The 16,271-nt window shown below is 35.8% G+C and overlaps 1 protein-coding gene across 4 annotated transcripts in view; it reads left to right on the top strand.

Annotated features, from left to right (window-relative positions):
* The window catches only part of LOC121390117 (dynamin-like 120 kDa protein, mitochondrial), a 51,413-nt gene extending 49,445 nt beyond the window's left edge, over positions 1-1,968 (top strand). For all 4 annotated transcript variants that reach the window (XM_041521851.1, XM_041521849.1, XM_041521850.1 and 1 more), the window contains one exon: positions 333-1,968. In XM_041521851.1, coding sequence (XP_041377785.1) covers positions 333-397 — 65 coding nt within the window. In that variant the 3' untranslated portion in view covers positions 398-1,968. The remainder of the gene's footprint in view (positions 1-332) is intronic.
* Positions 1,969-16,271: the final 14,303 nt, after the last annotated feature.

Here is a 16,271-nt window from a genome sequence, read left to right as displayed (position 1 = left end):
TTTAAAAATTTGAAGTTTATTTTGTTTAACATCACCACAAGAACGCATTGATTTATTCATCATTTGCAATTGGATGTCAAACATTTGATCATTCTTACAGAAAGTCTTAGAGAGGAAATGCACTTCATTTTTCAATAAATTAACCACATTTTAATAATTTTTAAGGATTTTTTTTTTACATACATTGTACCTAAAAATTGGCCGAGCCAAAATTTATTCTGTTGTGAGCCCTGAAAGTGTGCTTGAATCCCGATTGTATTAATTAAAATAAATGTGTTGAACTTTCGATTTGTTGTTCGTAATTAATATTACTTTGTTGTTTTATTTCACAGAACGAGTTCGACAGATTCAAGATAAGTTAGAAGAATTCATACACGCTCTGAATAAAGAGAAGTAGTCAAAGACTTCAAAATTTACCTCAGCATCATTTCTACAAAAGGACGTGTAAATGTGTCGTTAAAGTGGTGTGTTTCAGAAATTTTTAAAAGACTGCTAGGAGTTTGTGGTGTGACGTTTGAAAATAGTTGTTTGTAGACATGATAACAATTTATCAATTGGCTTTCAACCATTTGCATGTGGTCTAATGCAATGGAAACAGACTCTCCTCGACGCCTCATTAGAATAATGTGATTTATAGTTACAAAATGCCCTTCTGTGTATTTCATACTGGCCGCATTTATGGAACTAACTGTTGTGTTGTAGGCTTATTTCGTAGCTTTTCAAGAATGTAATTGGCCTCTCAAAAATGCATTTGTAGCACCTCAGTAGTTGTTGTGTTTTATACAGCAACAGAAAAATAAACTACAGTGGAGCCACTCAAAACCGAACGCCTTCAAAACCAGACATTGTTTACAGTCCCTTTTTAAATAACAGTACAGGACATAACCTCTTTAAACAGGATACCCCTTAAAACCAGACTTTTTACTTGGTTTTGTGGGTGTCTGGTTTATAGGGGTTTTACTGTAGAAATGTAGGAGACATATAATCATCTCTTAAGTGATGTAGAACACTTTTTCACCTGGTGTATTTTTATCTTGAATTATTATTATACTTTAATTAACATTAAAATAAAATATGTTGGCTTAAAGTTATCAAACGTATTTATAAATATAGATCTTTTTAATATGGCTTGTGACTATGTTATATTATTTCTCGAATACCAAAAAATATATTGTCCATGTTATAACTCGACTCTGTTGTAATAAATGTTTTGTTTTACAATGACCGTAGGATGTAAATTAACCATATTGGAATGGTGTACAATACCATACAATACAATACAATATTAAAATAGTGTACAGTACAAATGGACCATATTGTAAAATATTTTTATTGTATCATGTCCGATATTAATCCAGTAATATACACCTGGCTCCGTATTCATAAACATACTTAAGTCAATGTATGATACCTAAATAGATACTTACAGTACATAGATAAGTATTATACATTCACTTAAGTACATTTATGAATATGGAACCTGAGCCCCGTTCCACGAAGCGATCTTAGACCTAAGATTACCATAACTTCACATAGACGCTACCTGTTATCTCTGAAATGAGCAGCTTGACCCCCAATTTTTTTCTGATTCACTTTAAGGGTGAGGGGTGGTAGTATTTATATTCATGGAGTATATATCAATTGATAAGCTGCAGGTAGAAGTATCAGCCACATATGTAACTATTGTCATCTGTGGGATTTGATTTGGTGGTATAGACACTTAAGGTGATCTTAGCGCTAAGATCGCTTTGTGGAACGGGGCCCTGGAAATCAATTAAGCGCCAACTAGTTTTAACCATATGACTTACACTTCAGATGTAGTTGTGACCATTTTGCAAATATCAAAAAAAAAAAAAAACCCGCACGTTATTGGATTACCAAATGTTTGACATCCAATAGCCGATGATTAATAAATTAGTGTGCTCTAGTGGTGTTGTTAAACAAACTAAAACTTCTTCATCAGAGGAAACCCGCTACTTTTTTTTCTAATGCAGCAAGGGATCTTTCATATGCACTTTCCCACAGACAGGAGAGCACATACCACGGCCTTTGACCAGTTGTGGTGTACTGGATGGCCTTGTGCTTGAAACATGTATGGGGTACCTGTAAACAAAAGTACTAAAATTGTGTGTAGAACTAGGATAGTCATAGACGTTACCTGTTATTTCTGAAATGAGCAGCTTAACCCCAATTTTTTCTGATTCACTTTAAGGTTGAGTGGTGGTAGTATTTATATTCATGGAGTATATATTCATTGATAAGCTGCAGGTAGAAGTATCAGCCACATATGTTACTATTGTCGTCGGTGGGATTTGATTTGGTGGTATACACCCATAAGGTGATCTTACCGCTAATATCACTTTGTAAAACAGAGCCCAGGTGTACATTTCACTTGTGATTTATTTATAATAGGTGCTTTCATTATTATTATTTTTTTATTGTTAACCATGCATTGTCCACAGTTTTGAACATACGTCGATGTTTATGTGTACAAAAAGCCCCAGTGCCATGATGGATAAAAGCTAAAGGAAAATGCTTATTAGTTGAGAACAGACTTCATTCATTTGACAGGAGTACTTCGTTGTGTTAAGAAATGCTTACTAACCTGGATTTTGCATACAGCCCAAAATAAATGTTATATCATAGAAACCAGTAAAGATGTTGGCAAGCACTCTTGACAGAACCTGTAAACTGAACGTAGCCCAGTAAGAACTAATGATAGTCCAATAATCAATTGGACTCTACTGACATGATGCTCGATAAATATTCATAACTAATAAATATTCATAATCAATTGTCACAGAAGAATGTTACTGTGAAATATTTCCTCTTTTTTTTTTCTTTTTTTTTTTCGTAATCTTAAATTTTCGTGGTTTTACTAAAATACACATTTTGTTCGGTACTTAAATTAGTGTATCAAAAAGGTACCATGTACTATCACATATTCATATTATATGTGTACATGAATTCTAGTTTCATCTTGTTCTTACTTTCGTTGACTGCACTAATCCACAAATTACACAAATGTTAGTCTAACGAGAACAAAAGTGACTTTACAGTAACTAATTGTTCCTACAGGTTAGATGATGAAACTGATGGAAATACGCTGGGGTTCCAGTTTGGTTTCATGTGTATATAAGGAGAACTAATGTTCAATAGATATTGAAGGTAAAACTATCTATTTGTAGGGTCTATCCCGGTTGCCATGACAGTAGGTGCATTGTCCTAATACTTCGTATATTTAAAGGAACAGACCCTAGTTTTTAAACACTACGGCCTATTTTACACTATTGGAGCCGTTTTTGATAACTGATGTCAGACATTACTTAAATTTTATAGTTTAGATTATCAATTTTCTTACATTTCCAAAGTGTTTCTGATCATCTTGGTGCTTCTGATACCACGAAGACCAGCCTCGGTGGCATTGTTGTTAGGCCATCGGTCTACAGGCTGGTAGGTACTGGGTTCGGATCCCAGTCAAGGCATGGGATTTTTAATCCAGATACCGACTCCAAACCCTGAGAGAGTGCTCCGCAAGGCTCAATGGGTAGGTGTAAACCACATGCACCGACCAGTGATCCATAACTGGTTCAATAAAGGCCATGGTTTGTGCTATCTTGCCTGTGGGAAGCGCAAATAAAAGATCCCTTGCTGCCTGTCGTAAAAGAGTAGCCTATGTGGCGACAGCAGATTTTCTTTTAAAAAACCTGTCAGAATGACCATATGTTTGACGTCCAATAGCCGATGATAAGAAAAAAATTAATGTGCTCTAGTGGCGTCGTTAAATAAAACAAACTTTACTGATACCATGAAATGCATTTTTTAAATATTTTTAAAAATGCACGTTCGTATGAAAAGTACAAATTATCAAGATGATCTCTAGTCTCTTTTTATGGGTATTTCCCTGTTTCAAAGTCACAGACTATAATAATTGTTTGACTATATTGTAACTTTATCCAAATGTGTTACAGGTTTGTAGATTAACTAAACTTGGGATCCATTTTCAACGGTTGAAACTAGGGTGTGTGCCTTTAAAGTCCTATATTTCTAACCGATTGTATAATCGAACTTTTATTAATTGGTGCAAATCATTATGACCAGTGATCCATGATGAAATTGGATCAATTCCAAACACTTGTATTGTTAAAGTTGCATCATAAATTTACGAGTGGTGTGTGTGGTTATTGTGCTGCGTTCATTTGGTGCTTGTGAATATCGGCAATTCCCAAGTTCCAACTCGTGAACACGGCAATTTAAAGACAGTCTGCACTGTCACTCATAATTGCACAAATGATTTGTGTTTGTTCCGCAATATTTTCCACGATTTGTGAAGACTGAGACAGAAAATCCTACCCCCAAGTTGTGTTCGGGGGTTATTTCGCCAAACAAACGCTCTTCACAACTTGGATAAAAATTGGTAGGATTCCAGTTAGTATTCCTGCATTGGTATGCTAGATAGTCGTTATATATTTTATATAAAGTGCTATAATTTCTTTGTGTAATAGTAAGTAATAAGATATTGATACCAGTAAATTATTGAATTGTTGACAGCGTAGGTTTTTGTTTGTCATTTCCTTTGCCAGTGTATCAATGTTCTTTTATTAGCATCAAAGAAAATGTAATAAAGAATGAATGAAATTACTTCAGATCTTTTATTAATTGTTAAACATTTTGTTATAACTTTGGGGTTGAAAGAGAAGACGTGATGTCGACTGCAGAGTTTGTCAAGGGAAATGAAGGAAATGTTTTATTTAAGGACGCACTCAACACATTTTATTTACGGTTATATGGCGTCGGAGTTTGTCGAGGGAGTACACGACTGATTTAAGTTCCAAGGAGCATTAACAGGGTTCGTTACAGTCTGTAACTTCCTTGAATGACTTGAATTTGAAAACAATTTTTTTAGGTCTTTGAAAGTCTTTGAATTGTAATAAAAGTTTTTAAATTCTCACAAATCATAGCCAAAGCAAGGATATCTTTGAAAGCTGCATGCATTAGATATTTCCCAATTACAAGGTTTAATCTGTCATGATGCATGTAAGAAAAAAGAAGAATTTTTTTTGTTTTGCCATGGACAGCAATGTAATTGAACTGGTGTGGTATTTTTATTGCATTCTGTTGTCTTTGACCACGTGTAAAAGTTTTTGAAAATGGCAGGCAAAAGTCTTTGAAAGTCTTTGAATTTGTTTGGTCTTTAAGGCTATGAACCCTGATTAATTAATTGAACACCGAAGAAGGAAGGAAGGAAATGTTTTATTTAACGATGCACTCAACACATTTTATTTACTGTTATATGGAGTCAGACATATGGTTAAGTACCACACAGATATTGAGGGAGGAAACTCACTGTCGCCACTTCATGGGCTACTCTCTTTGATTAGCAGCAAGGGATCTTTTATATGCACCATCCCATAGACAGGATAGCACATACCACAGCCTTTGATTTACCAGTTGTGGTGCACTGGCTGGAGCGAGAAATAGCCTAATGGGCCCACTGACTGGGATCGATCCCAAACCGAACGCGCACCAAGCGAGCGCTTTGCCACTGGACTACGTCTCACCCCCTGAACACCGAAGAAGACTTAAAGGGGCGTTCTCATTATGCTAACGACTTGCTGCATGCGATGGAATCATACCATGAGAACTCCTAAATTTGAATGACGTTAGTTGTATACGACGAGCTGTGTCGGAATTATACTGATGTCAAAATGTCCGGATTTCATGGGTCCATAAAACCTATTATTGTCCAGATGTCAATAATTGTTTTGGTACATAATACCATCAGTTAATTGTCTACATACATGTTTTATTTATTTCACTGGAAATTTGTATGCGCTTACATTTCCCGCAAAATATTTTTAAACAGACAAGCTTTGTTTGATGTTATGGAATCTTATGACATAACGTCTTCCACCACAAACACGATTCGATTCACTATGACAAAACGTGTGACATGTCGGTGCGACAAACCGCATAATGAGAACGCTGCTTAAAAGTGTAAATTTCATATCGGGATGTGATCAGTTTGTTAATAACTTTAAAAGGGATGGATCTGTGCCCACAACAGGTATGCGCTACAATAGCTTGCTCTGAATGTGCACGTAAAACCCTCTGACCTGACCTGACCTGACTTATTTACATGTAGCTCAGTCTGTACAGCACTTGCCGGAGGTGCTAGGGTAGTAGGCATGAATTCGCTTGGTGGGCTCATTCTCGGATTGGGTTTTTTGCAGTCTTTGGCATATCACAGGCTGTGGTATGTGTTGTCCCTATTTATGGAAAAGTGAATGTAGAATTAACTGTAAAGCAAGCAACTTCAGATTTCATTTACTTCCAATTAATTTAAGGGCAAGGTCTTGAAGTATTTATGTGTTCACAGGAACTCTTGAGCTGAATTCTTAATTAATGAATTAATGAACCAATACGACATAGACTGGTGGTAAAGTGCTCAGTCTGTTTAGGATCAGTGGGTCCTTGGGTTGTTTCTCGTTCCAGCCAGTGCTCCACAACTGGGGTAACAAAGGCTATGGTATGTACTATCCTCTCTGTGGGATGCCAGCAGTCGGTTTTCCCTCTAATTACCTCTGGTTGTTAACCATATATGTCCAACATTATATAACCATAATTAAAATGTGTATCATTACATAAAACGTCTTTCTTTCTACCACTGACTTGGGAGAGGGGGTGTAGTCCAGTGGTAAACAATCGACTGATTTGCAGTCAGTCTAGGATCAATTCCTGCCAGTGGCCCATTGGGCTATTTCTCATTCCCGCCAGTGCACCACGACTGGTATATCAAAGGCTATGGAATGTGCTATCCTGTCTATAGGATGGTGCATATAAAAAGATCCCTTGCTACTAATAGAAGAAATGTAGTGGGTTTCCTCTCTTAAGATTACAGTCAGAAATACCAAATGTTTGACATCCAGTTGCCAATGATTAATAAATCAATGTGCTCTAGTGGTATCGTTAAACAAAACAAACTTTAACTTTTACCATTGACTTGATTGATGCCAACTCCTGCCTATTGAAAATCTTTGTTCTTATTCTTATTTTGTAAGATATCTGCAAATTGTTTTATTTATTAAATTTTTTTTAATAATAATTAAAAAATTAGGGGGGGGGGGGTATTACTTAGCTTATAATAACTGGTGGTATAGTAAGTAAAATTAATTTAATTACCAGGACACAGAAATATATACACTGTTTGGTTATTTTTTTTCAAATATATAAATAGGCATTTGTAAAGTAAAAGGGGCATTTTAGTATTTTAGGAGGGTTTCACATCTGCCCTCTCTAGTTACCACTCATTCCACTAATTTTGTCATCTGTGACAACAGCAAAATCATTATTTCGTTAAAACTGCCTTAAAAGTTTTAAATCATTGTTCAGTCAAACTACACAGTAAATATTTATGTCTTGAAAACAATCATGGGAAGGAAGGGATGGGTCAGTTTCTGTTTTTATTTCCCCCTTTTTTTAAAACATCATTTTCAGAATACAATGACCTCACTGTATCTGGTAGTGTGTCAAATATCGTTAAATGGTTTAAATATATAGGTTATCTCATCTAGTAAGAAACATGTGACATCATACAATGACCATCCTAGTATTTGTCTGACCTAGTTACTGGGTAAATACTTTCAGTTTCACATCTGTAGAGAGCAGTGTGTCTGTTAAGTGAAGTGAAAGACTTTATGTGCACATTCAGAGCAAGCTGTTGTAGCGCACGCCTATACTGGGCACAAGGACTGGCCTTGGCCGGATCCCTCTGTCCAGGACAGGAAAGAGGTGGGGGAGGGTTAAAGAGGGACGCCTGCACTGGCAAGTGCAAGGGAGCATCAGCAGTCCAAATGTTGGTGACAGGCGTGTGTCTGTTAACACAGATCAAATATTTGTACAGTGCTATGCTCCACTGGCTACAAGCATTTGTAAGAGTGCGTGGGTGATTCAGTGCTCTATCCAGTAACACGGTGGCTGGAGAAGATAAATGTTAAATATTATTCTAACATTAATCGATTGGCATTTCATGAATGTAAAAAAGGAAAGGAATGTTTGTTAAAAAAAATAAAAATTGTTTTGTTTTACACCACCACTAGAGCACATTGATCAACAGCTACTGGATGTCAAACATTTGGTAATTTTGACATATAGACTTAGAGAGGAAACCTGCTACATTTTTACATTAGTAGCAAGGGATCTTTAATATGCAACATCCCACAGACAGGATAGCACATACCACAGCCTTTGATATACCAGACATGATGTACAGGTTGGAATGAGAAATAGCCCAATGGGCCCACCAACAGGGATTCGATTCCAAACTGACTGCGCATCAAGCGAGTGCTTTACCACTGGGCTATGTCTCGCCCCTGAATGATTGTTTAATGGCACCTCAGCAAATTTTTAAAACTGCAGTTATCTGGTTGTGAAAACCCTGTGCTCTCGCATTGGCCTTTCCTTTTGATAAAGCAGAAAGGGATATTTTTATCTGCACTTTCCATACACAAGGCAGTACAGACCACAGCCTTTGGTGTACCATGGGTCGGGATGTAGCCCAGTGATGCGCAGTCGGTCTGAGATCGATCTCTGTCAGTGGGCCCATTGGGCCATTTCTCATTCCAGCCAGTGCACCACAACTAGTATATCAAAGACTGTGGTATGTGCTATCCTGTCTGTGGAATGGTGCATATAAAAGATCCCCTGATACTAATAGAAAAATGTAGCGGGTTTCCTCTCTAAAACTATATGACAGAATAACCAAATGTTTGACATCCAGTAGCTGATGATTAGTAAATAGTAAATCAACGTGTTCTAATAGTGTTGTTAAACAGAAAAAACTTTTTAATGAAAACTATGTGCAACCACACTGGCTGTTTCTTTTAATAAAGCTGCAAAGGATATTTTTATCTGCACTTTCCATAGACAAGACATTACAGACCACAGCCTTTGGTGTATATACCAGTCATGGGCATGCGATGGAGCTGGTGACTTTAAATAACAAACTAAATAACAAAATAGCAGTGATCTTTTGACCCTTAACACTTTTGACAAAAAACATCAAAACGCACCAAAACCATTCTGAAAACAAATATTTGTCCAACTCTGGTAGAAATACTCCCCTCCACCTCCACCCCAATATATTCACAGCTTCACCACTTATCACTTGAATGTCGCTTTAAAAATAGCTACACCCTTGGTTACTAGATATTTCTTCAACCCAACCGATTAGATCCAAGCTTCAAACGACATGGACACGGTTAAAAAAAATGACAAAAAAAAAAAAATGTTGATGAAAACGGTTTTATTGTCTCCTCACAGCTAGTTGTGTAGATACCGTTATAGAATGTGCTGTGTAGCTTGGTAACCAGATAACTACCACAGCATGGAATCTAGACCTTCAGGTAGCATATAAATAGCCAAGCATAGATACACCGTTTCAGATTAAAGCAAAACAATTGTTTTTTATTGTTTATATAAACAAAATCTAATCCAGAATATCGGATTGTGAAAACGTTAAAATGAAAAATTCTCTTTCAGGATTATATTTAATAATTAAATAACAAAGCATATTTGAAAATATTGTGTATATAATAATATAGTTTAAAACCTTTTTTTTTTTTTTTTTTTTTGAAACAGTGAAACTCCTCAAAACCAAATAAACAAGGGGCCAAATTAATCAATTAATGTCGTTTTTGTAGACAATTTGAAATGCAGTTAAACTACTCTTAAACGGAATAGCCACAGGACCAATTAATTAATTAATGTCATCTCATTTTGGTAAACAACAGTGAAACTACTTTAAACCACCCACGGGACCAAGTAAAAAGTGTGGTTTTAAGGGTGTCTATTTTACCAATGTTGTTTTATATTTCCCCCCCCCCACTGCTTTTAACGCTGTGTTTACATAATTAGTTTTAGTATAAATAATCAAATTCATATCCTTACCTTTGTTTGACACCCAATAGCTGATGTGTATTTATGTTCTGCGGTGTCGTTAGACATTCATTCATTCATTGCTCTGTACCGATATTTAAAAAGGAACTTGGAAAAACATCCGGTTTACCGAGAATAACATGTATTAAACTACCAGTGAGATAATTTACTTTCTTATTCAAAATAGCGGTCTTTTGCTTAATAATGGCCTGAATATAAATTTGACACGTCTGCGCGTGCTGTAACCTCACCGTGGTGCAGGGGTGCAACATTATCTTTGAGAATGGCCAATACAGCACAAATTGAAATTTTGAGTAAAAGTCAGCATCTGTCTGTGATATTTGTATTTTTGCAGTTCTTTACAGTGTTTTAATTTAAATCTTTAATTTATTTGTTGGTTTTACCATAGTTTGACACCCAATAGCCGATGTATTTTTCGTGCTGGGGTGTCGTTAAACATTCATTCATTCATAAAAAAAAAAAAAAAAGTCACCAGTGGTGTAGATATTTTTAAAGTGACATCCAAGAGATGAGTAATGAAGCTGTGAATATATTGGGGGAGGGGGAGATGGGCAGGCGGGGAGGCGAACAGTCCTTACAGAATGGTTTTGATGCATTTTGATGTTTTTAGCCCAATATAGAAATTTATTAAAAGCCAAAGAGAATGCATTCTGTAATTAAAACTAAGCTACACATGTAGATCCTTCCCATGTTTCAGTGAATTTTGTGATCATGCTACTAAATTCAGTGTTAGGCCAACTTACTGATGTCATCTCTGATCTTGAATGATTTGGTACAATAGCAAGGTGACACTGTGAGCAAGTTTGAACTTCTTGTCACTAACATTGTAACTACAAATAACAACAAAATGAATATTCATCAGTATTTTTTATTAGTGTACTGGTGTTTATACCATGTCAAAATTTCAAACCCTGCTTCAAGTTGTGTAGGAACCACAAAGTACTAGTACCTAGAGATCTATATCAAACCTGCTTCAATAAAACAATGCTGATTTCGGTATAAAATGGATGGAAAAAAACAACTTGTTGGTGATTGTAAAACAACAGTAGCACTGTACTGTTACTGGGACGGTTATAACGAAGCAACTTGCAGAATTGTACACAAACACAATACACATGTTCATCAGATTTCTACCTATTACACACCTATCCAATATTGTGGATATTAAACGTTTTTTTTTTTTAATTAAAATTTTTAAAATTGTTTTTTACATTCCAAAATTTAAAATAACATACACTTCTGGGACAGAATTACAGGCTACAAGAAATATTTCCATATAAAAAAAAAATGTTTGTTTAGCAATATCCCAGTACATGGCCGTTAGATATGAAATATATTGCACACCAAAACCCCCACACAAAGCAATTGTTTATAAACCCCTCCCTACCACAATAATCTGCAGCTAACGCGAGGCCAGAAGCAAAACGGGACAGGACTTGGTGGTACTGTCCCCTCACCAACTTTGAGTATCATGCATTGCCTACCCCACCTCCATAAAAAAAGGAATTGGTTTTTTATATACAACCGATTCCTCCAATTGCTGACATCTCCCGACGCTACGCATATCCTCTTTGTTTTTCTGTTTGCATTTTTAATGGGTTTTTTCTGAGACATTACACTAAAATTAAAGTAAGACAAAGTCACGAAAGTCTATTAATTCTTAACTCTTACACAAACTGAATCTGATGTACATGGTTTGCTCATGTGGTTCCTACAACGCAACTTGTTAAAACCTTTAATTGACACTGCTAACACACTGTAGTCAAAAGACGTTACGAGTAAACATAATATGTATTACTACAGACACCAAAATATAGAAATTCGTAAATGATCATATACATTCAAATATACATTTTACACTACGATCTAGAAAAAAACGTTGTATAAAAAGCACTCCACAGGAGGTACTGCCAAAGTTGGAGAGTATAGTACATGGTACGCTTATCTAGTGACAAGATCGTTTGAGAAGTATTCAAATAACATGCATCTCTTTTCACACTGCGTCTTTTTAACTGATGTACACGTACATGTCTTTAACTGAAATTAAAAAGTATAGCATATACAACACTAATCACTAGTAATCGGTGACAAGATCAGTTCAGAAGTATTGAAAAAACACATACATCTTTTCACACTGTCTTCTGAATCAATATACATGCACAGCCCTTGAAATTTGCAACTGTTATTGCAATCAGCAGTGCAGATGTAAAAAGCTGTTGCAAAAGTGATCTGCAATGGCTTTTTAAAAATTATTAGCTAACCAGATCCTGGCTTGTGTAATGTGATAATATATCACTGATGTTCATCACACAACAGTATACAGTTCTGCTAAAATATGGAATTCTGGAACACTGTCATATCTCTGTATGTATCTCCATATCCATCTTGAATGGCGAGAGGAGTTGGGGAGGGGCACATTTGTATAAATTATCATTGGTAATGGCAACACAAAGGTTGAGCTACATCGGGATTCTTGGAACAAATTTGTTGGGTTTTTTTTAATAGGCATCTACCGGTATTACTGGTAGATGCATTCTGGGGAATTTTAGATCCACTGTTCTACTTTATAGCAGGGAATAGAGACACTGACGGACCTGAAATGCTTTAAGATATTGGTGTCAGATCTACAAGTAAGGCCCATAGGAATGATGTCAGGAGGGCACAGTCTGTAGTGAGTAGAAAGGGCAAAAGCCAGATTTTAATCCTTTTTTTTTATATACTTACAGAGTAGGACAAATATCATACATTTTTGTCCCAAAGTGGAGGGTGGGGCAACACAGGCCCTATGTTGGGTGTGGTAAGTAGTATAATTTCTTCAATAAAGAGTATGTACTCAATACAATGTTTGTTATATGGACATCAAATCTGACAACTCTGGACATCATAAATTATTGTGCCAAGTATTGTATACAGTACGCAATAAAAACAGGAATAAAATACAAAAACAAAATACATAGTTTGGCTTGATGATAAACAAAGGACACCCAACAATTATCAACAATGTTTTGACATTCAACCATGCAGAACAGAACAGAACAGAACAGAACTGATACCATATACCTATAAATATTTTATGACATGTTAATGAATTTATATTAGCATGTGTTTCTTTTCTTCTTATACTTTAAAAACAAAAAGATATTTAGAATTTGATAGCAAATAATTTTTAAACCAAATAATAACCATAATAAAAAATAATAATTTTTTTTAAAACCTTACATTTACATTTCACAACAAACTATTAGTCTTTGTTACAACCACCAAATATAAATTTAAATCATAGCAATGTTTATTATGTACAATGTAGAATTATTATAATCGGAAATGTAGCATTTAACCAACACTCCTACAATGAAAACAACTCTGAGCATGGAACACGTACCGAGCATGTACATTATATCGGTCTACACGTACTTACTGTATGGTTTCAGTTAAAGAGCAGAGGCCTAATTCACAAAGCTCTCTTAGGCTCTGCTAGACAACAAAGCATCCTCTTTGTAAGTCTTTTAGCATTGCACTGCGAGATCTGTCTTCTATAGAGATATGGGGCCTAATTCACAAAGCTCTCTTAGGCTCTGCTAGACAACAAAGCATCCTCTTTGTAAGTCTTTTAGCATTGCACTGCGAGATCTGTCTTCTATAGAGATATGGGGCCTAATTCACAAAGCTCTCTTAGGCTCTGCTAGACAACAAAGCATCCTCTTTGTAAGTCTTTTAGCATTGCACTGCGAGATCTGTCTTCTATAGAGATATGGGGCCTAATTCACAAAGCTCTCTTAGGCTCTGCTAGACAACAAAGCATCCTCTTTGTAAGTCTTTTAGCATTGCACTGCGAGATCTGTCTTCTATAGAGATATGGGGCCTAATTCACAAAGCTCTCTTAGGCTCTGCTAGACAACAAAGCATCCTCTTTGTAAGTCTTTTAGCATTGCACTGCGAGATCTGTCTTCTATAGAGATATGGGGCCTAATTCACAAAGCTCTCTTAGGCTCTGCTAGACAACAAAGCATCCTCTTTGTAAGTCTTTTAGCATTGCACTGCGAGATCTGTCTTCTATAGAGATATGGGGCCTAATTCACAAAGCTCTCTTAGGCTCTGCTAGACAACAAAGCATCCTCTTTGTAAGTCTTTTAGCATTGCACTGCGAGATCTGTCTTCTATAGAGATATGGGGCCTAATTCACAAAGCTCTCTTAGGCTCTGCTAGACAACAAAGCATCCTCTTTGTAAGTCTTTTAGCATTGCACTGCGAGATCTGTCTTCTATAGAGATATGGGGCCTAATTCACAAAGCTCTCTTAGGCTCTGCTAGACAACAAAGCATCCTCTTTGTAAGTCTTTTAGCATTGCACTGCGAGATCGCAAAGTTGCGAGAGTTTAGTGAATTAGGCCCCAGGTTCACACAGCAATCGACTTGCTAAGGCCGTCACGTGGATTATGGGACTTGAAATATATACGTCAATATGTTTGTCTTCAGTTATCAGGCACTGAATTTTGGAATTTATTTCAAGGATATTGCTGTAATCATATAAATTATGTAATATTGATATTTTAGAATTCCATTTAATCTCAGGGCTCGAAATTAATGGCAGTACCGACAGCAATTGTCACAGCTGCAACATGAATAATTCAATTGCTGTAGGTAAGAGTCTTTACCGATGGCAGGTTTTTTTTCCACTGGATAAATACTGCCATCGGTTGAATGGATTACTTCGTTTAAACTTTATTTGTTACGAAATTCACCGATTTAAAAGTGCCATGGGCAGGCTCAAAAAATGGCTGAAGGTGAATATTTTGCCTCTGAAAAAAACCTTTCAAATTTGACGGAGGTAACTACAACTACATTGTAATTCTTAAGTTCGAGTCTTGTAATCTTGCACTTCAGACCCAAAATCTGGGTCTCGCAGAAGCATGGAATCCTGTAATCCTGTAATTTGGCTAAATTCATAAGCCACTCTGCAAATATTTTAAAGTATTAGCATCAGTTCAAAATTCAAGGTGTTTTTTTCTTCCTCTTGTGTTTTATTGGTTCATAGCCATAAATAATTTATCTACTAAAATATCAATAACAAGTGGGATAATATCATGAAAACTGTGTAGCTGATTTATTTTTTGGGACAAAATAAGGGCTGTTCATGATTATCAACATTTTCAATACCACAAAAAATATACAATTTTTGGTACTTCCTCCCTACTCCAAAAAGTGTATATAAATGTCACTATTATATATATATATATTTGTAATCAATATTTTTGTTTGCTTTATAAGTGTAAGCTGACATAACCCAAAACGTATGGTTTGTACACGCGTGAAAATGTTGATCAATGAGAACACCCATAAAATGGATGTTTTCAGAAAATGTTTTATTGGTGGCCATTTAGCAGGCCAACTTCTGTGTGACAGTGCCTTTAAAATATTACATCGGATTACAATGTTAAAAATGATGTAAAACGGATCACCGAGCAGGATTGAGCACTGAACTGGAGACAGTCTACAAATATGGCAGCCAACTAAAGAGCCACTAGGCAAAAACAAAATGTTGCATGAGAATTCTGAGCAACTTCGCATTCACAGCAGTTAAATTTAATTCAGTCATATAGTGTAATAATATGAAGTGTTGTACAGTTAAATAGTGGTAAATTTAGTTAAAAATGATATTACATGTACTGGAAACGTCAATATATAGGACATGGTGGTGCAGTTCAAAATTATACTGTATGTAACACAAGAGGCCAATACAGAGTGTCGAGCTTGTTATATTTAGTTCATTATACTGCAAGCAACACAGAGGGCACCATGTGAAGTGTTGTACAGTTAAACAGTTTGGTAGGTATATTTAATTAAAAGTGATAAATATATTGGAAAGGTCAATGTTTAAAAAGTTTTGGTGCAGTTCAAAATTATACTGTATATAACACAAGAGGCCAGTACAGAAAGTGTTGAGGCAGTTAAATTTGGCTCAGTTACATAGTACGCACAACCAAGGCCAATATAGGCCCTATAGGAAGTGTTATACTAAAAAGTTTGTTTTGTTTAACAAACTTTTTGGTATAACACTTCCTATAGAGCCCATATTGGCCTTGGTTATACTAAAATAACAGTAAATTTAGTGAATTAAACTGCATGCAACACGGAGGCCAATATAGGAAGTGTTGGTGAAGTTAAACATGGATAGATATTACATTTAGTCCAAAGGTAAACTGTATACATTACAAAGGCCTATACAGGAAATGTTGAGGTAGATAAATGAAGTTCGAAGTTATCATGCTTGCATTACAAAGGCCAATGTGGGACGTGTTGGTGTACTTATATATT

This window comes from Gigantopelta aegis, chromosome 15, assembly GCF_016097555.1.
Source record: "Gigantopelta aegis isolate Gae_Host chromosome 15, Gae_host_genome, whole genome shotgun sequence".
Classification (NCBI taxonomy): Eukaryota; Metazoa; Mollusca; class Gastropoda; order Neomphalida; family Peltospiridae; genus Gigantopelta; species Gigantopelta aegis.
Note: the sequence above shows the minus strand (reverse complement) of the source record. Positions and strands in the feature narration are given on the sequence as shown.